Raw genomic sequence first — 24,982 nt, forward strand, 5'->3', positions numbered from 1 at the left:
CCCAGATGTGAGCTGGGAGCCTGTATAAATACCCTGGGACAGAGAGCAGTGGAGTCTTTTTCCTTAGAAGAAGATCAGTCTGGGGGGGGTGCTTGCTCCCTTAGGCTATCCTGACATGTGCCTGTGGGGTGTCGAAGCCTCAGGTTGGTTACCTGGAGGCCTGCTTTGCAGGAAGCTGCAGAGAGCTGACTGAGAAACTGTTGTGTGAGGATCTAGTCTGGTATCACAGTGAGAACGTTTCACAAGGATATTGGAGGAAGGCAACCAATTTTCCAAGGACATTTGGGAGTACGGAGTGGAGAGGGGTCCTAGAGGCTGTAGGCTGAGGCCATCCATCAGGTGTCAGAGTCAGCTGTGTGTATAAAGGGGACATAGTGTCCAGTGTCCTGAAGAGCTTAGTCTATTTAATTCCCAGTGAAGGGACTTTGCTTGGACCATCCAGCAGAGGAAAATTACTCTCCTCAAATCTGCTACCGGTTTATAGTTCTATAGAACATAAGTGTCCATCTACAGTATTTGTACATTGTTTTTAGAGTATTCCACCCAATTCCCTAACCCCATCCAAGTTATCCAAAAATAAAAACACCAAAAAATAAAACCCCTAGATTGTTCATTGGACCAAAGAGTGACTTTTGACCATGTGCCTGGCTGTGGTAGCAACTATTGGGGAAAGGATCCCTGGGCATATTTCTAGTGGTGCCTTTGGGGGTAACGCAACATATATCAAAGTATTCATGCCTGGAATTCTTTTTTAAGCATCAACCAAGCTCATAATACAGAGAGGGCGACAACCCAATGAACACACAAGACGTATTACAGGACTTTTCTCCGTAAACTCACCTCCACAAGTCTGGGCATTGAACAGAGGAAAGTGCATCACATCGGGCGTCTCATTTCCATCTCCTTCAAAGACGTAGCAGCTTTTTGTTGGAGGGCACTCATAACTTTTTTCAGTGTTTTTCGGAAAGGGAATTTGGTGCTCCTTACAGTATTTAGCTGTTGTTTTCACCGTCTAGTGAACAAAGAAATTAATTCTGTTACAATGTTTCCCCTGTACCCCAATAGTGATGATCAAACACGACCTGATTTAAGGAAATATGTTTTCCTATTACAGTTGAAAATGGCTGCTAGCAAGACTCTAGGAGAATTTCTACAAATTAAAGTTGGCGTTCTCCTTGTGGGTAAAGCTGACAGGCTGTACTGTTCCCCTACTGCTTCCATGCAACCAAGGTACCAGTGCCCCTCCCCCATGCATGCCCGCCCGCCATGTATTCCGGCTCCACTTCCCCATCTGCGGGACTGGGACCGACATGGTGGGCCCCGGTGGGTGGAGGGGAGGGAGAAGAGCAACACACATCTACTCTCCTCCCCTTCTTGCTGTGACCCGGAAAATGTCAAAGTGTCAGGAGTATCTAGCACTCCTGCTCCTTATTCCAGCATCCTGGTTTTGGCTATGGCACTCTCCTTGTCTGTCTGTCCACCTGCAAGGTGATTAATGTGGCCAGTTTCTGGATGGAAACCAAACCTGTTATAAGCCAGCCAAACACTCACTCGCACTTGTGATAGAGAGTGATACCTGTGTAATTCCTGATCAGCGCCCCCCTCCCATCTGTCTGCCCTGCTCTGCTAGATTGGATTTCCCTGTGTATGAACTTGGACTGGATATTGGACTATTCCCTGAACTCTGCCTGCCTTTCACCTGGACTGTCATAGAACCACCCTGTCTGTCTGCCAACCACAAACACCTGTTTGCTTTGCTCAGTTCATGCCTGCCCTGGCGTAGTGACCAGGTACTCTAGCATTGTGTATAAGACCTGGGGGCAACCGAGTACCGGTAGGCCTGCTTGCCTTATGGGAAAAGAGGCTGCTATAGGCGAAGAACACAACCGTTAGCTATAGTGTCTGACCAACTGCGTGGCAGAGGCAACTCGTATGATGTCACTGGCAGGAACGTTGCTAGGTCTGCAAAAGATCTGGGGCTAGAGCCCATAGCAGCAGTCACCAATTTTTTTGCATGCCCGCGGGGGGGGGGGGGGGGGGGGGACCATTGATAAGCAATTATTCACGGGCGATGGCTGGTGTTGGCGCTTCAATCATCATGGCACCTCGGTTGATATGGTGTCAGGGTGATTGAAGTGCATTATTTCTATTGTTACATTCTAATATATAATGAAGTGTTTCAACTCACTATACTGCAGAATCAGTGGGAGCCCTGGACGTGTCACTTGCCACATCTCCTGGCACCAGATGCAGCCTCACTTGCCACGTCTCCTGCCACTAGATGTGGACTGTTACTTGCCATGTCGCCTGCCACCAGATGTGGATTGTCACTTGCCATGTCACCTGCCACTATTTGCAGATTGCCACTTGCCATGTCTCCTGCCACCATTTGCAGATTGTCACTTGCCACATCTCTTGCCACCATTTGCAGATTGTCACTTGCCACATCTTCTCACACCATTTGCAGATTGCCACATCTCCTGCCACCATTTGCAGATTGTCATTTGGCACGTCACCGGCCACCAGATGTGGGTTGTCACTTGCCATGCCAGCCAGTGCCACCAAATGTGCATTGACGCTGCATTGGTGGCAGGCTGACCGCACTGGTCCATTTAGTGAGAGCAGTAGAGCGGTGATGCAGGATGAGCAGTGAGAGATGATGTCATCTCATTGCTCCCCGCCGCACCTCCGAGATTGAAGCAAGTGGGTCTGGCTGCAAAGTGGAGCTCCACGATGACAGGAAGCATGTGACCTCCACTCCACCATGCTGTGAGGGCGGAAGAGCCCTGATGTAATCTCTCTGCTGCTCACCGCACCTTGCTCTCAAATTGAAGAGGCCCGGCTGTAAAGAGCACTGATGTGGAGCGGGTGGAGAGAGATGTCATCTCTGCTCCTCTGCCCGCTCGGTTCTCTCCTCTCCTCCGCCTCTGTCATGCAGCCAGCCCGCCCGCCGCAGCAGCCGCAACCCGCTGGTTAGGCAGGGACCCTGCGACAAGAGACTCGGGGCTATGGGCCCCAGATTCGGGGCTATAGCCCAAATAGCCACCCCCTAGCAATGCCCCTACTTCTGGGTCACCCTGTCACTTTCCCCGGCTAGCATAGCCAAAAAGGGATGTATTGCAATACGATCTGCATTGCAATACATTCAGTAGAGCACAGGGGAGACATTGGGAGTCACCAAAAAATCATCAATCATCATGAAAAAAAAAAGTTGCAAAAAATGAAAGTTACACCCAAGCACAACCCCACCCCCCAAAAAAGATTTTTTTTGAGGCCCCCACTCTCACATATACACATGTATGAGCGTAAACGCACATGTCAGGGGCACCTACGCGTGAAAGCGTTGATTGCAGTACATATATTACATATCGCCGCAAACGCATACCCTGGAGTGAGAGCAATAATTCTAGCACCAGACCTGCTCAGTAATACTAAGCTGATGACCTATAGGGGTCTTTTGAAGCGTCGCCTATAGAAAATATAGGGTACTATAGTTTGTCGCCTTTTCCACGTGCCCATACAGAGTTAAGGTTTGGCATGTTGAGTATCTATTTACTCGGTGCAACCTCTGATTTTATGTGAGTAGTTTATTGCATTTGTTTGCCCTAAAATTCACTTTATTGTGTTTTTTTTACTGAAATGTTGTGTTTCCTAGACATTTGTGGTAATATCAAGTGACAAAAAAATTGGAAGTAGCACTATTTTATTCTCTAGGGTATTTGCTTTCAGAAAATATATCATGTTTGGGGTTTTTGTGTAATCTTCAGTCCTAAAATTATTTTTTAAAATATGTGTGCAAAAAATGCAAAAACGGTTCTGGAGGTGAAAGGGTTAAGCAGTTGAGCTTTTCCTTGTATATACCCCTTTATTACCAGCACCATGATAGTTTGACTGACAAATATTCCATCATGCAATGCTGTACCCAAATGAAGTTTCTATCATTTTTTTTTCTGAGATAGATAGACCATTCTATGGTTGGTGGTGTTTAACCTCTTCACACCGACCGTATGCAAATTTTTGTTCATGGCTTGAAGGGGTTAAACCGGGGTGATGCCTGCAGATGCGCACATCACCCCGGTACCATTTTTTAGAGCGGCTGGCTTTTTAGTGATAACCGATGCAGCTAAAAGCCACTCGGCTGTTATCCTAAAGGAGTGGAAGGGGACACCCCCCTCTTCCCGCCACCTTCCGCCACTCTTCCCGGGCCTCCCGTCCCACCGCGAGACCTGAGCCACCAGCCGGAGCCTCTGCCGCCTAGGCTAAGACCAGAACGAAGATGGATTTGACACTGATCGGGTCTCCGATGTAAAATCCCGGAAGCGAAGTCACATCCGGTTTACTCGGCTGTAGAGCTGTACAATTAGTTGTCAAGAATCGTTATCGCAATTTTTTTCCCATTGCGATCTTGACAAAGTATTTCCCGATCTTTCTATGCAGAGAATTCTCTCTGCTCTGCTGAAGTCACAGCTGCAAAATCCGGGCAGTCTGCCAAGTATCAGAACATTCTTTATCAGTGGAAGTTAAGTCTAAACATTGTAACAATTTGTCTTTTACATCAAAGAAATAGACTTCTGTGTGTAAATTAGGAAACACCAAACCTTTTGTCTGACATTTGTTGGTTTCAAGTTTAAAATCATTTTTTTGCTAGAAAATGACTTAGAATCCCCAAACATTATATATTATATATATAGAATAGAGAATAAAATGGCGGTTGTTGCAATATTTTCTATCACACTGTATTTGTGCAGTGGTCTTTCAAATGCAATTTTTTGGGAAAAAAATTACTTTAATGAATTAAAAAAAAAAAAAAACTAACCAGTAAAGTTAGCCCAAATTTTTTTGTATAATGTGAAATATTTTACGCCGCCAGAATAGTGAGAGAATCGTGCAGTTCTACTCAGCTGCCTAAAAAAAAAAAAAAATTGACAGTATTCAGAATTTTGGCGATTGTTGCCATTCCACGGGTGTGCGCAATTTCAAAGCATGACATGTTAGGTATCTATTTACTCGGTGTAACATCATCTTTCACATTATACAAAAAATTGGCCTAACTTTACTGTTTCGTTTTTTTTTTTTTTTTTTCATGAAAGTGTCTTTTTTTTCCCAAAAATTGCATTTGAAAGACAGCCGTGCAAATACAGTGTGACATAAAATATTGCAACAATTGCCATTTTATGCTCTAGGGTCTCTGCTAAAAAAAAAATTATATATATATATATATATATATATATATATATATATATATATATATATATATATATATATATATATATATATATTTTAGCAGAGACCCTAGAGAATAAAATGGCAATTGCTGCAATATTATATTTTATGTCACACTGTATGTTTGGGGGTTCTAAGTAATTTTCTAACAAAAAAATATGGATTTTAACTTGTAAACAACAAATGTCAGAAATAAGCTTATGCATGAAAGGGTAAATAAGCACTGAGATTTTTTTTTTTTATTAAAAAGAAGAAAATGTTGAAAAATAAATGTTTTTTCTTGCTTTCTGTAGTGCAACATAGAGAAAAAAAATAGCACAAAAGTATGCCATTTATTTTTTTCAAAATTAAGAAACATGCTGGTATTGAAGGGGTTAAAAGATGCATTTAAGGCAGGCCATACATGGGGTCGAATTTCAAAAGAATTTTTTTTTTTTAGAAAATCTTATCTAAGAATTTTCGTTCACATTTCGCACTATTAGTGGTCTTCAGCAACAGCCGATTTTCATGCAGCCATCGAATTTGAGTAATCATGTTGGAAATTTTTTGAAAAACTAACGATTTTCTAATCAATGATGGGAGAATTGTGCGAGAAATGTAATCAAAAAAGAAATGCGCATGTGCAAGAAAAGAAAATTCCCAGAAAGAAAAGAAGATTGCCAGCCACGGAAATTATTTTCTGTAGCAACAGGAGGTGAAATTAAAGGGTTGGTTGGCCGAATTTTTAATATCAATGGTGGCGCCATCGGATCACAAAACGCACACATTTTCTGATAGTCAAAAGAAAATTCTTTCGAAATTCGACCATGTATGGCTGCCTTTAGTAATGGTGCACTGGATACATTAAATGTACAGCTCATGTTTAGAGAGAGGTGGGGGTGAAGAGGTTAATGTACAGTGGGTGGGTGGAAATGAAGGGGTAATGGTCAGAATAAAGGATGTAAAAGACGTAAATACTCTTTACAGGTCACATAAAAATAGAATGGACAGATAAGGTGTACAGAAGAGGATGACTCGTTGGCCTCCTGTTCAACTCGAGCCAAAAATCATATATAGACGTGGCATTTCTATCACTTCTATATAATAACAGCTTTCTGCCAACACTTGTTTATGTGACAGACGAAACTGGGACAGAGGCTTTTGGAGAGGACTAGGGGCTAGCCTCCTACCCACTGATTATGGCCAATGGAGGAGACCGGGGATTTTGTCTGCTTCTTCTGGTCAGATCATGGTGAAGAACTCAGTTCAGGCTCTGATCCCATGGAGAGAGCAGATCATTCTCTAATGATGGAAAACCATGTGATGAACGCTGAGGGCAAGTTTTGGATCTCATCTCCAAGAGTTTGGATAATTTCTCTGAATAAGGGCAATAAAGCTTCTCTTCTGGAGTGGATGGAAAGGTGTAATATTGATCTTGTACAGGATAATGGTCACAGAAAATATGGTGACCTTCCTGCAGACTGGGATGGAGAAGTTCCTCCACTTGGGACATAAATATTTATCAGCAATATCCCTCAAGAGATCTATGAAGATAAATTAATTCCACCTTTTCAGACTGCTGAAACATTGTATGAGTTAGGCTGTTGTAGACTGGTGCCAGACAGTCTGAGGTGGGATGCGAACACTGTTCGTTATGTGTTTCTTGTTAAGTATGTCTCTTCCATTTTGCCTCCTAGGTGTGCATTCCCATTGTTAATTGAGTCGCCTATTGTTTCTGTCTGTCTGCTCATCTCTTGGAGATGAGATTAATATTGTGACCACTTTACCTTATTATCGAGCCACTGTGGGTTGTTGTGAGTTCGTGTTGATTAGCTTACAGTATAAATAGTCCTAGAATAGGGCTACGGGTAAATTTAGTTATGCTGGGTGGTAGTCAGCCTCGCTAATTTGTAGTGTTTAAAAGGTCAAATGGCTTCCTAATCCTGTTTAGCTGTGGCTTCTCCTTTTCATCAGTAAGGTGGTGCTGTTGTCCTTGACATTAGAGTGATGAGCTACAGTGAGTTCAGGTTATGGATGAAAATATCTTTCTCAGCCAATCATATTTGCCGCTATGCATGCTGAGAAAAGCTATTTATTTGGAAGAAGTCAGGTGATCAGGATTAGTCTTCCCGCCCAGAGCTCTGGCCTTGGTGGATGTGTATGTGTGTGGAACAGCTCTTGGCTGCTAGGCCTGAAGCCTGAGGCCTATCCAGGTGGTCTCCTGGCTGATGGGCCTATCCGAGGCCTATTCGGGTGTTCAAGTTTCTGTTTAGGAAAGCCTGCTAAAGATCCGGAAATGATTCTTAGAGGGATGAAGTTCTAAAGAAGCACCAGAGGGGACTCTTCATGAGCTGGAAGCTATTGAGTGGTTGGGAGGACTTCAAGAGAGAACTCATCCAAGGAAATCTGTGTATGTTCAGTTACACATCCTACAAAGTACAGAAGTGCTGTTTCAGCTCAAAGGCTCTTTTTCCTGTACTGCTGTCTACCCTATCTCACCTATTTTTGTCTAAAAATTCTGCCAATCTGCCTGTTGCTGATCACTACTAAGGGTGTCCTGTGCCCTATCCCCTCTCCCCCCTATTTTTCTTGTTTGAGAAATAAACTTCTCTTTTTTTTAAGCATAAAAGTGACTGGCACACAACTTTCTTTCTTGTTCATCACCCACCATGCCTAGTAACCTGCACCCTGAGGAATTATGTCATCCCTCCCTACCTCTGGTAGTCACCATCAGGCTCCTGGAAAATGGGGGTAGTCGCTGCATTTATGTTTATGTTTGGCAGTTCCTTATTGTTTGCAATTTGCATTTTCATGCTAATATCCCCAAGAGGGGAATGCCCTCCTAGGGTGGGGGGTATAAAGTATGTGTAAAGGGAGTTCCAATTCCAGTTTGCACCTAAGCTAGTTTTATCTAGTCTTTGGGTCCAATATTCAGCTACAATACCTGGTTCATGGGTCTAGACTGGAGGAAGCTGTATACTGACGGAAGCACCCATACTGGGAGCTGGACGGTTCTGTCACAGTTCCTGAGGAAGCAATGAGTCCTGCTGAATCCCTAGGAACCACTAACGTCACTGAGGATTCCAGCCAAGTAAATGAAGGGGTGGGGATAGCAATGACATAGCAACGCTCAAATATGACCATTGACTATATTTGGGCAATGAGGCCATGGAGTCGGTGATCAGTTGTGTGTGCAGGTCCACCTGGGCTATTTTTGCAAATCAGGGGTATCATGATTGATGATGGATCTACAGCGAGGGACTTTTATTTTTTGAAGGGCATTGAGTCTCTTTATTTTTAGGTTACATTTTTTTTTCTTGTGAATGATTAATGCATGCTATGGATGGACCTTGTATTCACATGGGATGAGCAGTATCCGGGCCTCTCCCTATTAAAGGGGGGTTCTATATTCTGATAAGCCCCCTGCCTGCAGGGTTGTGGGGAACAGGCCCTTGTCCTTATCTGCATGGGATCCCCTCATCTTGAGGGCATATGTGCTGGTATGGTTTAGGAAAGGGAGGAACACTAGTATGCTGGGATTAACGGTCTGGTAGGGATTTCCTTTGGGATCTCACACTTTTTTTTCTCTGCATGGAAACCCCAAAAAAATCCAGACTCAAACATTTTTTTTTTATTTTTTTTAAAATTAATGCTGTAGGATGTGCTACAGCAAAAGTGAGATTTACAAAAAAGAAATAAAACATATACAGTTTAAACTGCAGGCAAAAGACATTTCATGGCTCACATACTCCTCCAAATGTCCCCCAAAATACATAGCAGACCTTTAGAAGGACCGGCAATGAAATGTCATTTGCTGGCAATTTTAAAACTTTTTCCTTTGTAAATATCAGTGCTGCTGCAGCACTTTCTGTTCATCACAGAGATGTCCCCTTTCCCAGCCAGGATTAGGATACCCCCCAGGCATGTTATTTAAACACTTGTCTACTGGGCACTTTTACCCCCTCCCTGCCCTGGCCAATTTTCATCTTTCAGCACTGTCACACTTTGAACGACAATTACCGGTCATGTAACACATTACCCATATGACATTTTATCACACAAATAGAGCTTTATTTTGGTGTCTTTTTTTTAATTCTTTGCTAAACAAACGAGAAAGACCGTACATTTTGAAAAAAACAAAACAAAACGTTTTTGCTTAGTCTCTGTTATAAAATTTTGCAAACAGGTAATTTTTCTCCTTCTCTGATGTGCGCTGATGAGGCTGCACTGAGATGGACACTGAGGCGGCACCAATGGGTACTGATGAGACGGCACTGATGGGCAATGATGAGACGGCACTGATAGGCTGCACTGATGGGCAATGATGAGGTGGCACTGATGGGCAATAATGAAGAGGCACAGATGGGCAACGATGAGGAGGCACCGATGGGCACTGATGAGGCCGCACTGATGGGCAATGACAAGGAAGAAGGACTTTATAACCACGGACAAACCAATTTATTATTAGCACCGCATCCCTTAATTAGATAGATATACAAGGAATTTTATGGGATTTTTAAGGTGCAAAATAAGGTATAGTGATCTCAAGGTATGGTATGAAAAGTTTTATTTAACCACTTGACAACTGGGCACTTAATCCCCCTTCCTAACCAGACCAATTTTCAGCTTTCAGTGATCTCACATTTTGAATGACAATTACTCAGTTATGCAACATTGTACCCATATGAAATTTTTGTCCTTTTTTTCATACAAATAGAGCTTTCTTTTGGTGGTATTTAATCACCACTGTTTTTTTAATTGTTTGCGCTATAAATCAAAAAAGACTGAAAATTTGATTAAAAAAAAAAAATTCTTTGTTTCTGTTAAAATTTATTGCAGAGTATTGGCGAGTATTGGCAGAGTATTGGCGAGTATTGGCAGAGTATTGGCGAGTATTGGCAGAGTATTGCAGTGTTGCAGAGTATTGCACAGTGTTGCAGAGTATTGCAGAGTATTGCAGAGTGTTGCACAGTGCTGCAGAGTATTGCAGTGTTGCAGAGTATTGCACAGTGTTGCAGAGTATTGCAGAGTATTGCAGAGTGTTGCACAGTGCTGCAGAGTATTGCAGTGTTGCAGAGTGTTGCACAGTGCTGCAGAGTATTGCAGTGTTGCAGAGTATTGCACAGTGTTGCAGAGTATTGCAGTGTTGCATAGTATTGCAGAGTATTGCAGAGTGTTGCACAGTGCTGCAGAGTATTGCAGTGTTGCAGAGTGTTGCACAGTGCTGCAGAGTATTGCAGTGTTGCAGAGTATTGCACAGTGTTGCAGAGTATTGCAGTGTTGCATAGTATTGCAGAGTATTGCAGAGTGTTGCACAGTGCTGCAGAGTATTGCAGTGTTGCAGAGTATTGCACAGTGTTGCAGAGTATTGTAGAGTATTGCAGAGTGTTGCACAGTGCTGCAGAGTATTGCAGTGTTGCATAGTATTGCAGAGTATTGCAGAGTGTTGCACAGTGCTGCAGAGTATTGCAGTGTTGCAGAGTATTGCACAGTGTTGCAGAGTATTGTAGAGTATTGCAGAGTGTTGCACAGTGCTGCAGAGTATTGCAGTGTTGCAGAGTATTGCACAGTGTTGCAGAGTATTGCAGTGTTGCAGAGTATTGCCATTATTTACATTGAGCAGCGCTCTGGGCACTAAACATCCAGCCCACAGCGCTGCTACCATCTCTCCCCCTCTCCCCTCACACTGTACCGATCGGTACAGAGAGGGGAGGGAGGAATCGGCGTCATGACGTGATGCCGGTTTGTTTACAAGTGATCACTCCGTCATTTGTCACGAATGTTCCCAGGTGCGTGCCCCAGGGGGCGCGCGGGAGCAACATTCTGGAATGACGTCCATGGATGTCCACCCAGAACTAGCCGACCGCACTGTTGCCATCTTTTGGCAATGGCCCGGTCGGCAAGAGGTTAAAGACAGAATAAAAAATTGTTAAAAAACAATGTTGACAAGTACGTTTAATACAGTTTCATGGATACAGCACTTTAGAATGGAGTTCCCAACATGTTTCGCCTATATTCCGGGCTTCTTCAGGGGATGCTGTCTATTAGAGGTACAAGCCTTCCAAGTCTCTTGAAATATTGTGTGCTATGATCAAACCACTATATGGGTCAAAAAGTGTCTGCCAGCGTCAAGAACACCAAGAGCTATAGGTGACTATAGGGAGCATTCAGGGACCAGAAAACAAAGTTTTGCAGTGAACTCAATACCCGGGGACTGTCTACGCAAGCCGGCACTTGTCTCTAAAGCTGGTGTCCTGCAGTAACATATATGTCCCTGTGGTTCTAGCAGCATGGGTACTGAGTTCACTGCAAAACTTTGTTTTCTGTTCCCTAAATGCTGGCAGACACTTTTTGACCCATATAGTGGTTTGATCATAGTACACAATATTTCAAGAGACTTGGAAAACTTGTACCTCTTATGGACAGCATCCCCTGAAGAAGCCTGGAATATGGGCGAAACATGTTGGGAACTCCATTCTAAAGTGCTGTATCCATAAAACTGTATTGAAACGTACTTGCCATAATTGTTTTTTAACGATTTTTTATTCTGTCTTTAAATAAAACTTTTAATACTATATACCTTATTTTGCAGCTTGAAAATTAAAATTCCTCTATATCTATCCAATGACAAGGAGGCACTGATGAGGAGGCACTAATGAGGCTGAACTGATAGGTGGTACTGATGGGCACTAATAGGCGGCACTAATGAGGAGGCATTGATGAGGAGGCACTTATGGGCAATGATGAGGAGGCAATGATGAGGAGGCACTGATGGGCAATGATGAAGAGGCACTGATGGGCACTAATGAGGAGGCACTGATGAGGAGGCACTGATGGGCACTAATTAGCAGCACTGATGAGGAGGCACTGATGGGCAATGATGAGAAGGCACCGATGGGCTCTGATGAGGCTGCACTGATGGGCAATGATGAGGAGGCACTAATGAGGCTGCACTGATAGGTGGTACTGATGGGCACTAATAGGCGGCAATGATGAGGAGGCACTGATGGACAATGATGAGGAGGCACTGATGGGCAATGATGAAGAGGCACTGATGGGCACTAATGAGGAGGCAGTAATGAGAAGGTACTGATGGGCACTAATAGGCAGCACTGATGGGCAATGATGAGAAGGCACCGATGGGCACTGATGAGACTGCACTGATGGGCAATGATGAGGAGGCACTGATGAGGCCACACTGATGGGCAATGATGAGGAGGCACTGATGGGCAATGATGAGGAGGCACTGATGAGGAGGCACTGATGGGCACTAATAGGCAGCACTGATGAGGGGGCACTGATGGGCATTGATGAGAAGGCACTGATGAGACTGCACTGATGGGCAATGATGAGGAGGCACTGATGAGGCCGCACTGATGAGCAATGATGAGGAGGCACTGATGGGCAATGATGAGAAGGCACTGATGAGGAAGCACTACTGGGCACTAATAGGCAGCACTGATGAGGAGGCACTGATGGGCAATGATGAGAAGGCACCGAAGTGCACTGATAAGGCTGCACTGATGGGCAATGATGAGGAGGCACTGATGAGGCCGCACTGATGGGTAATGATGAGGAGGCACTGATGGGCAATGATGAGGAGGCACTGATGGGCAATGATGAGGAGGCACTGATGAGGACACACTGATAGGCAGCACTGATGAGGAGACACGGATAGGCGGCACTGATGAGGAGACACTGATAGGCAGCACTGATGAAGAGGCACTGATGGGTACCGAGGAGGTGGCACTGATGAGGCTGTACTGATAGGTGGTACTGATGGGCACTAATAGGTGGCACTGATGGGCAATGATGAAGAGGCACTGATGAGGCTGTACTGATAGGTGACACTGATGGGCAATGATGAAGAGGCACTGATGGGCACTGATGAGGCTGCACTGATGGGCAATGATGATGAGGCCCTGATGGGCAATGATGAGGGGGCACTGATGAGGAGGCAATGATGAGGAGGCAATGATGAAGCTGCACTGATAGGTGGCACTGATGGGCACTGTTGGGGCTGCACTGATAATAAGGACACTGATGATCACTGCCCTGTTTATCAGTGTAGATGTCCCCTTCAACACTTGCCGGTTACTGGCTCTCCTCTCCTCATGCTGTGACAGCAGGTGAGGAAAGGAATGCCGATAACCGACAAGTGTGTTTTCATTACAAGGAATTGGACATTTTTATTATTTCACTTTAAGAATTTAAAAATCACTACTACTGGATAAATGGAATTTTTCATTTTTATTTTCATTGGCACTGTACATGCACCCCTGGGCCATGTCAGGCTTTTTTTATTTCACACCATCTTGCCAATAAGCCCAGAAAATTGTGATTTTTTTAGTTTGAGAGGTTTAGCTCCCATTGATTTCCTTGGGGTTTGGTTTCTGCATCCAAACTGCTATGAACTTTGCTGAACAACGTTTGAATCAAACCCAGGGCAGTTCGGCTCATCGCTAATCATTTCATGACTTATGTTTACTTTCAGTCAAGTTGCATCGAATGACCATAAAACGTGGTTACCTGGAATGGATCTCCTTGACTGAAGTCAAAAGACAAAATCAGATCTACTTTGCGATGAGGAGGCAACACTAACGGGTACGGAGTATTATTTTCCAAACCGGCGTCCACCAGATGGATGTGCTTTTTATAAAAGAGGTCACAGTTTTCCGAGATTTTATCTAGGAAATAAAATCAATGAAAATAATTATAGCACACAAAGTAAAGTCAAATAATTTAACCACTTGACCCCCAGAACATTTTACCCCCTTCATGACCAGGCTATTTTTTTGCTGTTCAGCACTGCGCTTTTTTAACTGCCAAACTCATTCATACAACACTGTACCCAAATTAAATGTATATTTTTTTCTTTTCACACAAATAGAGCTTTCTTTTGGTGTTATTTGATCACCTCTGGGGCTTTTACTTTTTGCTATATATAAATGGAAAAAGACCAAAAAATTAAAACATTTTCTACATTCTGCTATAAAACATATCCAATAAAATCAATTTTATTCATGCATTTAGACCAAAATATATGTTGCTACATGTCTTTCATAAAAAAAAAAAAAAAAAAAAAAAAATCTGTGTATATTATTAAGTCTGTGTAAAAGTTATAGACATAGGTGTGTGCAGCCTATTACATTAGAGTGTGCACCCCAAACTGAAGAGGCTCTGGTGGTGGGAGGCAGTGGATTGGGAGCATATTACGTTACACCCTAAATACAGGTGTAACGTGTTCCTAAAGTTGAACCTAGCCTTTCATATAATGCAGGCATTTGCACTAACTACTGGCACCCCTAATCACCCACCTGGTGTTGCACCTGGATAATGCTAATGCACATGGGGGGGGGATTAGGGTGTGCCTAGGCACCCCCGGCACACCCTGTGTGCACGCCTATGGTTATAGATACAAACTATGGCAGTATATACAGGTGTATATATATATATATATATATATATATATATATATATATATATATATGAAAATTGATCATTCCTGATTCACTGACGTGACGGCCAATCTCGTTTATTGAGGCCCTAAAATGCCAGGACAGTACAAATTCCCCCCAAATGACATGGCAAGTTTTTTGAAGCTGTAATTTTTTGTCACAATTTTTTTGAAAAAAAAAAATAACATTTTTGTTTCTTTTTTTTCTTTTTTTACATACTGTCACCAGTGCAGTACAATGGAACAATTCATGACAGTTTTGCTTACATTTAATCATGTGATCGCTATGATTGGTCATAAAGATCACATGATACCCACAGCCATTCAAAGCAGCTGAGTACTGGGAACTGTGATCCTCTGTGTCCAGTAGACACAGCGGTCTAGGGATTGAACTGCTGTGGCCCCCAGGGGTACATGTACATCACAATGGCTGTGGGAGCAAAATGTACGGTAAATGTACTGCTGGCGGTTGGCAATTGTTTAAAGTGGAAGATAAAAAATGTCCACTTCCTGTAAATAAGATGCCTGGGGGAGGGGGGGTTCTAATTCTGCCTGTGAATGGGGAAGCTCTGTGATGTACAAACAGTTCTGCAGCAGCGCTGACATTTAAGAAGAAAAGATCTTACAATCTGAGTACCCGTTATCATAAACAAGGGCCATGTTTGCGAGGAGCCAACTACCCTACCAGTACGTTTTTAGAGTGTGCAAGGAAACTTGAGCACATGAAGGAAACCCACAAGGTGAACATGTAAACGCAATGCAGGTTGTGCCATGGTTGGAATTTAATCCAACAACTCCATTGCTGCCAGGCAGGCGTGCTAACCACTTAGCCACCATGCAGCCTTCTGACCTTACTGCAGTTGGAGACCAGAAGGTTGAGGGAGGGGGGTCAATGCACCATCTAGAATTATGAATCATATCTGGTGATAAATAAGCAGTTTCTGATTTATAGAACGTTTCTTTGTTACAATGTCAAACATATGCTCACGTTTGCATTGGTAGAGGAAATTGTTTGTCGTTCCCCATTTCCACTGTGCAAGACAAGATATGATGTTCTTCATCACTTTAGCATTTTTGAAGACATCTAGGGAAAACAAAAACATTTTCTTGAAACAACCTGTGACTGTTGTCAGACAAGGTTAAATGATATTAACGTGTATTGCTATCTCACAGTATTGATGCTGATATAAATGATCTGGTTCCTGGGCAGGTGGCTTCTACACCCCAGAGGATCTTCCCAGTCACCTTGGTTTGTAGTGAAATGTAACAAAAATGGAAATTGAAGCACCACACCATAGCTAAGAGGTCCAAGTATGACTTTATTCCAATAAAAGTCAGGGGGACAATCCAGAGTACACTATGTTTAGTGGCCTAACCCCCCCCCCCTCCTTCATTAGGGCTAGAAGAGTCAGTATTGGAAAAAGACCTGTGTGTTCTGGTGGATCATTGACTTATAAATCATTCATTCTAGAAGAACGGCTGAGGGTGTCAATTGTAGAGAAGCATCAGGGTGTTCTGGTAGATCATATATGTATTAATTATACATTCTAGGAAGAGAACAGCTGAGGAGTCAATGGTGGAGAAAGATCTGGGTGTTCTTGTAGATCATAGACTTAATAATCATACATTCTAGAAGGAGAACAGCTGGGGTTATCAATGGTGGAAAAGGATCTGGGCATTCTGGTAGATCATATACCTAATAATCATACATTCTATGGGGAGAACAGCTGGGTGACTCAATGGTGGAGAAAGATCTGGGTATTCTCGTAGATCATAAACTTAATAATCATACATTCTAGAAGGAAAACAGCTTGGGATGTCAATGGTAGAGAAGAATCTAGGTGCTGGTAAGTCATATATATATATAATAATCATACATTTTAGAAGAAGAACAGCTGGGTGAGTAAATGGTGAAGAAGTATCTGGGTTTTCTTGCGTAGCACAGGGGTTTGCTCCCAAAGTTATCATGTTAAGTAATGTATTGTTTCTTAAGTAAGGGTTTGGCTCCCTCTAGTGACCGCTGAAACTTTATCAGGATTTTTCTTTCATTTAAGAGGCAAACAGTTATGCATTGTGGGATATGTAGTTTGATGAGGAAGTGACTCATGTTATTAACTCAGTTTTGGAACTACTGGACCCACAATGCCAAGTCACAGATCCACAATGCCAAGTCACAGAACAGCCTGCTGGGTAAACAGATAAAAGGAACAGCGTGGTCATCTTTCAGCCTCTCGGAACGCGATTCAACAACCAGCAGGGAGGTCTGTGTGTGTGTGACCAAAAGACGTGGAGCGGGATCGCCAGCCTCTGAGGGACTTCAGAGTACAACCCTGCCAGCTCAGCAAGCAGATCGGTGTGCAATGCCAGGACGTCTGGAAGTTTCCTGCATCTCAGCCATCCAGAGGAGCAGTACAGCTTGGCAGCGCCATCTTTTCATCAGACTGAGATATCAGGAGGGGAGTCCGGACGGAGCCTCACAGCCTCTGAATCTATTGTGGTGAGAGGGCACCTGCCCATTTCAGTAAAGTGCACTGTTTGCTGGTTGAGTTGTAGTCCCACAAAGGTGATTCTATTTATTCACCGGCCACGTACAGCTGAACTCTGGGGTTTGTTATTCCCTGTGCTGTAAAGTCAGTATTGTATTACACTCACACATAAGGATGAAGTTACAAGTGCCATATTTCTTCAGTTACACATTTATCAAAGTACCATTTATTCTACAGTTTGCTTTCTCTCTGTTGCCCTATTGGATTACAAATACTGCAGTTTACACTACAGGCTAGCTGAAGATATCCGGAGTCAAGGAACTTTTATCATCTTTTGCAAAGCATCACGGTTCTATTTTGTAGTTTGAACATTTAATTACAACCTAGGGGGAGCTCTTGAGTACAGGTTATATATTGCACTGTATTATTGAATGTGAGAAACATTATATTGCTATTTGGTGGGTGTATTGAGGCTTCAGTGGGAAAGTGTTTAATATAGGTCTTGGAGAATATTGAACACTTGTCCCACTGTACACCTGCCTACGTATACTCACTACGGTGGTTATTGAATTCACAGTTTTCATATCCATGCTGATTGTCACCAACTGTGATTTATTGTTTGTTTTTAGACCCATTGTTCATTGTGTTTAATATCCACTTTAGTAAACTTCCTCAGTGGTTAATTAATATTCTGTGTGAGTCTCTATTACTATTACAGCTAGTGAAGGGACAGGATCCAGGACTATGATAAATATATTTTATGGTTGTCATTACTGTGTTTCTCTCTATTGCTGGGTCTCACACTAATATTACCAAGCAGGTGTGCCAGAGGGGTTGAGAATGTTCTTGGGCTTGAGAGGCAGGGTGCAGAATCAAGCATTCATTAGCAGCTCCTTCGGGGGTAGAGCTACACTTGTAGATCATAGATGTATTAATCATACATTTTAGAAGGAGAGCAGCTGAAGGTGTCAATGGTGGAGAAGAATCTGGGTGTTTTGGTAGATTATTTACCTAATATGCATACATTCTAGGAGGAGAACAGCTGGGCTGTTCCTGTTCCTGTGTTCGATCTTGGATATCCACCTGACCACGTCTGCTTTAAAATCCACCTGGCTTTTGACATCCGCTATCTACCTGACCATGTCTGCTCTGCTACCTACCCGCCTCATGACCTAGGCTTCCTGCTGACCACGCTCCAGTCTCAGCATTATCCAAATCCTGCAACACCTTATGGGCGCCACCTGTCTGCGGATTCTATGCCAGCACACCAGCTGTACTCTGGAACCTCCTGCACACAGTCAAGCACGTGAGCTGTGCTACTTTAGGCCTGACCACTCCTGTTTCCACCCTTAGGGGGGGTTCCAGAGTACAGATGATGTGCTGGTGTAGAATCAGCAGACAGTTTATTATGGAGATAATTCACTGGAGGAGCCAAAGATCAACCAGCAACTGCAGCCACTAACAGACTTCCTTATATAGGCCCATGTGACATGCTGGTAGAAAGGTTGGGTCCTAAAGTCCTTCTCCCACCATAAGTTCTGCTAGAGACGCTGAGTCCTAAAGTCCTTTCCTGCCATAAGTTCTGGTAGAGACGCTGAGTCCTAAAGTCCTTCTCCTGCCATAAGTTCTGGTAGAGACGCTGGGTCCTAGAGCCCTTCTCCTGCTGTTGGTTCTGTGACACATAGGGGTTGATTTATTAAAGACAAATTGATTGTGCACTTTGCAAAGTGCGGTTGCTGCAGAGCTTAGTAAATGAGCAAAAGCTCCGCTGACTTCCATCATCCAATCATGTGCAAGCAAAAATCCTGTTTTTTTTTTTTTTTTTTTTTTCATTGCATGTGATTGGTTACTCTTTGCAAAGTGAAGCTTTACCTCATTTACTAAGTTCTGGAGCAACTTCACTTGCTTTGCAAAGTGCACAGTCTATTTGCCTTTAGTAAATCAACCTCATAGACTTTTTAATCATACATTTTAGAAAGAGAGCAGCTGGGGAGTCAATGGTGGAGAAGAATCTGGGTGTTCTAGTAGATCCTCCTACATTTTAAGAGGAGAACAAGGTATGTGTTATTTCTGGATAGAACAAGATAATATCAGCATCACTCCATCCTATAAATTGGATCCCCTGCCTTACATACCTTGAATAGTTTCAGACCAGGATTTATGAATTAGTCCTATGATGAAGTAAAACAAGATGTTATCAATATCATCCCAAACATGACATGTACAGAAGAATATCAGACAGTTTTTTGCAGACCTCTTTTTTCTGATTGAATGGACATGAAAGATGATGTCACGTTATATACTGCTACATTGTAACCTGTAATGTTGAAAAGTGTCACTCGTGTTTAGTAGATGGTGTACCTTTCATAATGATTACAACACTAAAAGCTTCATAAAATATGGTGGCAGTTCAGGCTCTTGTTCCTCATCAGAAGATTTATTCAACATGATGGTACAAATGATACATTATATAAAATATGAACTGAAATCTGTATATGGAATGTAGCTGTGATGACAGATCATGTCTCCAAACATAATGGTTACATCCAGTGCATGACTTTTTTTTTTTAATCAGATTTAAATGTTCACTCTATCTGTGAATGTACATATCTCTGTCAGCATATTTGTCTATCAGATTCCTGTAATCACTAAGCTCTATCTGAAGGGGGCCCTCTGCCTTTGTTGGTCACAAACAGGGCTGTCAATGGGGGTGGGGGGTAGACCAGGCCTTCCAGTACTGAGATCCCATTGGCTTAGCATAGGGCCCCATGACAGAGAGGAGACTCTTAAAATATGTGTGGACATATGCACAGTAATCTCAAGGGCTGTGGTATCCAGCAATTGAATAAAAGTTCCTCTGGCCCCTTCAGTTCAGCAACAGGGGCCCGAGGGAAAGAGAATGGACTTCTTAGTAATTTTAGTGAGGAGGCGGAGTAATCATTAAATTAAACTATCATCATTAAACTAAAGTTCTGGCCTCTTCTTCTATATCAGCCAGGTTGGGAGGAAACTGAGAAGGCAACATTTAAAGATGAAATATCTGCCTTAAATGATCCTCAGATTTATTCTTTTCTTTGACTGTTTAATATCAGTTGATATACGGTACCATCAAAGTCCAAACATAGCCTCTCCTCTTTATTCATATGATCCTCAGATTTAGACACACAGCTTCTAGTTGACCGTTATCAGTGGGGGACTTTGGGTCCTTTTAGTCCACCATGGCCTGTATGGTTGTTGATCCATAATGCCTCCTCCATAGAAGCCATGATCTCCATACACTACACTGATGATGGCTAAACAGCCTGAAACCCTGAGACAGTTGTATGGAGTTTGAAATAAATATCTACTGTATATAATGTTAGAATATATCTGGACTATGAACAAGCACTACATAAATAGACAAGCAAGACAAAAACAGTTTAACTATGAATGGCAAAGAGAGAAACCTAAAAACATCAACTACAAAATAATAACTGAGAGGAGGAATAAGGTAGTTATGTTCAATGTCTGATAAATGTTTATAAACAATGTTACTTTGTATCTCTCCATCTCCTTTCTGATCAATGTTTATAAACAATGTTACTTTGTATCTCTCTATCTCCTGTCTGATAAATGTTTACAAACAATGTTACTTTGTATCTCTCTATCTCCCGTCTGATCAATGTTTATATTCAATGTTACTTTGTATCTCTCTATCTCCCATCTCAACAGAGTTGCTGCACATGTTCTGTGTACTATGACATTAGTTTTTGGACTTATGTAGTATGTCCTATGTCTTAAACTAGTTATACTAAAGCTGCATATTTTTACGTCTTTGTCCATTTGTTTGCGTAGTATAAAGAAAAAAATTATAATCAAGGTACGCTTAAAAATAACCGAACAAAGGCCTGCTATGTGCTAAGAAATAACGGTGTGAAGATCATCTTATACTAAATGGTGAAATAACTTTAGCTGCATAAACCTGTGCATACCAAAACATCGAAATCTGGTCTGGTGGTGAAGGTTCTAACTATTCCAGGACTTGAATGGGTTAATACCCCATTTATAATATCAAAAGAGTTGATTTGACTTTGCATTATTTGTTGGTGATCTATCATTACATTCCATCCCCCATATCACTGCCCCGGGTCAGCACAGTGCTGAGATCTCTCTGTGGTAATAAGCCGTGATAGATCTACACACCTCCATTCACAAAAATGGTCGCATTATTTTATTTCCATTCACCGAGTCATCCCCGGCATTACTTACTTGATTGCATAAGCAATGTAACTTTTGGCTTTGGTGGAGCTGCATAAAGTGAAACACACAGAGAACATGTAGAGAATGAGTGACTCCGCCTCCATTAATATGTATTTCACATGTCACAGTACAGCTATATATATATATCATACATTCTAATATAAGTAATGTCATTTAAGGCAGATTATCGATTAGTTAGAGCTCTTCGATCTATCTGTCTTAATATAAAGAATATAATCAAGGGACACCTAAAAATAATCAAAGTCCTCATCAATGCTGAGAAATAATGGTGGGAAAATTGTGTTTGTATTCTAGACGGTTAAATACGGTAACTTTAGCCGCTTAAACTGGTGCATGCCAAAATGTGGTCTGGTGGTGAAGATTCTAATTATTCCAGGACCTGAATGGGTTAATATCCTTTTTAATTCATCCTGGTGTTGATTTGGTTTGCAGTATCTGCTTGCCATTTATTGGTGCTCTGGTGTTCCATTCCATCCACCTCTTGGCAGAGGCGTAACTAGAACCTTCAGTGCTCCAGTGCATAAAAAAAAACCCATAAAGGGCCCCCATGACTTCTGGGACCCTTTCCTTCTGCTCCTGAGGTCCTTTCCTGAAGTCCCCGGGCCCCTTCCATTGGTGTCAGGGCTCTTTCCATCGGTTCTGGGGCCCTTTGCTCCGAGCCCAGTGCCTTTCACCCTTGGCTTGGGCCTTCCCATTGTTCCTGGGGCCCTTCACTATGTTGAGGGGCTATTTATAAGCCCTAGTTCACACTGATGCAACTCATTATGTGACTTTTAGCACATAAAGTGGCTAAGCAAGTCAAAACACATTCATTTCATTGGGTGTTGTCTTAAGCCTCGTACACACGATCAGATATTCCGCGGACAAAGCGTAGGACTTTTGTCCGAAGGGCGTTGGCCAGGAATTTGTCTTGCATACAAACGGAACACAATAATTGTTGGCCAACAAACACAAAACTACGTGGTTTTTCAGCGCCACCCTTTGGGCTTCTTCTGCTAATGTTGTGATATGGTGAGCATTGCTTCCGAGCATGCGTGTTTGTACTTTGGACTTTAGTCCGATGGACTTGTGTACACACGCTCGGAAAGCCTGCCATCCAGCATTTGTCCGCAGAAAATCCGACAACAATTGTCCGATGGAGCATACAAACTGTCCGACTTTCTGCCAACAGCCCGTCATCACACAATTCCCGTCGAGAAATCCGATCGTGTGTACGAGGCTTTAGTCCAGGGGTCTTCAAACTATGGCCCTTCAGTTGTTCAGGAACTACAATTCCCATCATGCCTAGTCATGTCTGTGAATGTCAGAGTTTTACAATGCCTCATGGGATGTGTAGTTCCACAACAGCTAGAGGGTCGTAGTTTGAGGATCCCTGCTTTAGTCAATGTGACTCAAGTCACAGTGACAGAAAAATAAAAAATCCTGCACTACTTTTCTGCGACTTTGGTGCAATTTGAGTGCCATAGACTGCAATGTTAAATCACAAAAGTCACAAGGAAGTCCCAAGGAAATTGCAAGCAAGACGCGAGCGAGCAAGTCCATAGATTGGACTTGATGGTCTTTTTTCAACCTTGCCTACTATATAACTATGTAGCTATGTAACAAGGAAATCACATGCAAGTCACATTTTGGGATCGCACCAGTATGAACCCTTTCACATCTTCTACAGCAGGCTCCCTTCCTGCTGTCTTGCCCTCCCCCCCCCCCATTGTTCAGAACACCAGAGTCTGACGCAAGTACGACCTTTGGGACCCTGGTAGTTCCACCACTGTCTCCTGGATAAACTATCATTTGACCTTATAAGTAGGGATGCACCGATAACACTTTTTTAAGATGGAGTACAAGTACCGATACTTTTTTTCAAGTACTCGCCGATACCGATTACCGATACTTTTTTTTAATGTCATGTGACAGTGGCACTAACATGCAGCACTGATGAAGCGTGGACTGTGTCAGTATTATTATTTTTTCTTTTTACAATGCTTTCTTTATTGCGGGGGGGAGGGGGGGGTTGATGATGCCAGTGTGCTTTTTATTTTATGTACAGTCAGGTCCATAAATATTAGGACCATCTTTTTTTTTTTTTTTTTTTTTTTTTAGGTCATTGAGACACTTTGCTAATCCCAAAATAATACTCACAGTTTGGGTGTAATATTTCCGCCTCTGTCTGTTTTCGTACTGAAGAATTACTTAAAAAATGTGATGCTGGCTGTTTCCATCTTGATTTCCGGGATGCGGTGAATGCTGTTCATTCACAGCTTGTTCACACGCATGATCATTGTTCCCGCACTGAATCTTGGGAAGCCTGACACTAAGCTCCCAGGAGACAGTGCGGCGCCGGGGAAAGTCAATAAACACGCCTACTCCCATGGGAGGAGAGACAGGAAGTGCCACAATAAAGTACAATATAAAGGTAATTACAGCGATAAAAAAAAAATTGTGCAGCATTTGAACATCTATGCAATTAACTGAAGGGGGTAAGATTAAGTTAAAAATTTGAGTGGAACCCCGCTTTAACTTCCCATGTAAGTTGGTTTTTGTAGTAATGTCACATAAACCTGCAGAGCTCCCACGAAACTGCGGGACAGAGTTCTAAACTCCTAAATTTGTGTTGTGTAATCAGGTTGCAGTCAAGGAGAAATGGTAGAAAATTCAAATGGTGGGTGGGCATGACATTGCCCAGCTTTCAAAGCAAAAAAACGTCTTTATGTTAAAAAGCCTTACCTATATGGGGTATTATTAGAAAATACACTGCTCAACTATTAGCCAGAAATAATGCCCAGAAAAATTAAAAGGTAGAGAAAACCCAACCCCCTACCTACATAGTGTCCACTAGAGTTGTCAATACCTGTAGTAATAAAGTGCGGGGCCCAGTATGAATATAGTACATGGTGAATCTTCAGCATGGGAACAGCACATACTCACCATAAGCCATGGTCCTGGACCTGACATATGACAAGAAATCCCCAGACAACATTGGCCTGACCTTAAATAAGAATTCCACTGAATACAGATCAGGTCAGTGGCGGCCGCTCAAGCAGGGCACAGGGGCGCAGTCCCCCTAATCCACCCGCCCGCCCCCTAATCTACATGCAGAGCTTTGGACACATGGATTTCAATGTTTTTTTTTTTTACTTTACTTGGCGCAATGCAGTTAGGCAAGTACTGTTCTCCTGGCAACCGCCAAACCCAGACACGCCCATCGGATTGCCAGACAGAGAAATGTGATTTGTCACTCCAGAGAACACTTCTCCACTGCTATAGAGTCCGGGGGCAGCGTGCTTTACACCAATGCACCCGACGCTTTGGTGATGTAAGGCTTGGATGCAGTTGCTCGGCCATCGAAACCCATTCCATGAAGCTCCCTATGCACCGATTGTTGTGATAATCACATGAAGTTTGAAGGTCTGTAGCTATTGACTCTGCAGACAGTTGGTGACTTCTGTGCACTTTAGCATTGGCTGACCCCGCTCTATCATTTTATGTGGCCTACCACTTCATGGCTGAGTTGCTGTTGTTCCCAGTTGCTTCCACTATGTTATAATACCACTAACAGTTGACTGTGGAATATTTAGTA

The 24,982-nt window shown here is 42.8% G+C and overlaps 1 protein-coding gene and 1 long non-coding RNA gene across 2 annotated transcripts in view; both read right to left on the bottom strand.

The window, feature by feature from the left end:
• LOC141123405 (cytosolic phospholipase A2 gamma-like) overlaps positions 1 to 19,310 on the bottom strand; it is a 34,122-nt gene extending 14,812 nt beyond the window's left edge. Inside the window, exons 1-4 of the mRNA XM_073612053.1 lie at positions 19,281 to 19,310; positions 15,648 to 15,743; positions 13,732 to 13,889; positions 841 to 1,012 (exon numbers count right to left, since the gene is read on the bottom strand). Coding sequence (XP_073468154.1) covers positions 841 to 1,012; positions 13,732 to 13,889; positions 15,648 to 15,720 — 403 coding nt within the window. The 5' untranslated portion in view covers positions 15,721 to 15,743; positions 19,281 to 19,310. The remainder of the gene's footprint in view (positions 1 to 840; positions 1,013 to 13,731; positions 13,890 to 15,647; positions 15,744 to 19,280) is intronic.
• Positions 19,311 to 21,403: 2,093 nt separating this feature from the next.
• Positions 21,404 to 24,982, bottom strand: part of LOC141123421 (uncharacterized) — a 37,169-nt gene continuing 33,590 nt past the window's right edge. The window contains exon 5 of the long non-coding RNA XR_012240747.1: positions 21,404 to 21,432. This is a non-coding gene — a long non-coding RNA (uncharacterized lncRNA). The remainder of the gene's footprint in view (positions 21,433 to 24,982) is intronic.

The sequence above is a fragment of the Aquarana catesbeiana genome, linkage group LG01 (genome assembly GCF_042186555.1).
Source record: "Aquarana catesbeiana isolate 2022-GZ linkage group LG01, ASM4218655v1, whole genome shotgun sequence".
Taxonomy (NCBI): Eukaryota; Metazoa; Chordata; class Amphibia; order Anura; family Ranidae; genus Aquarana; species Aquarana catesbeiana.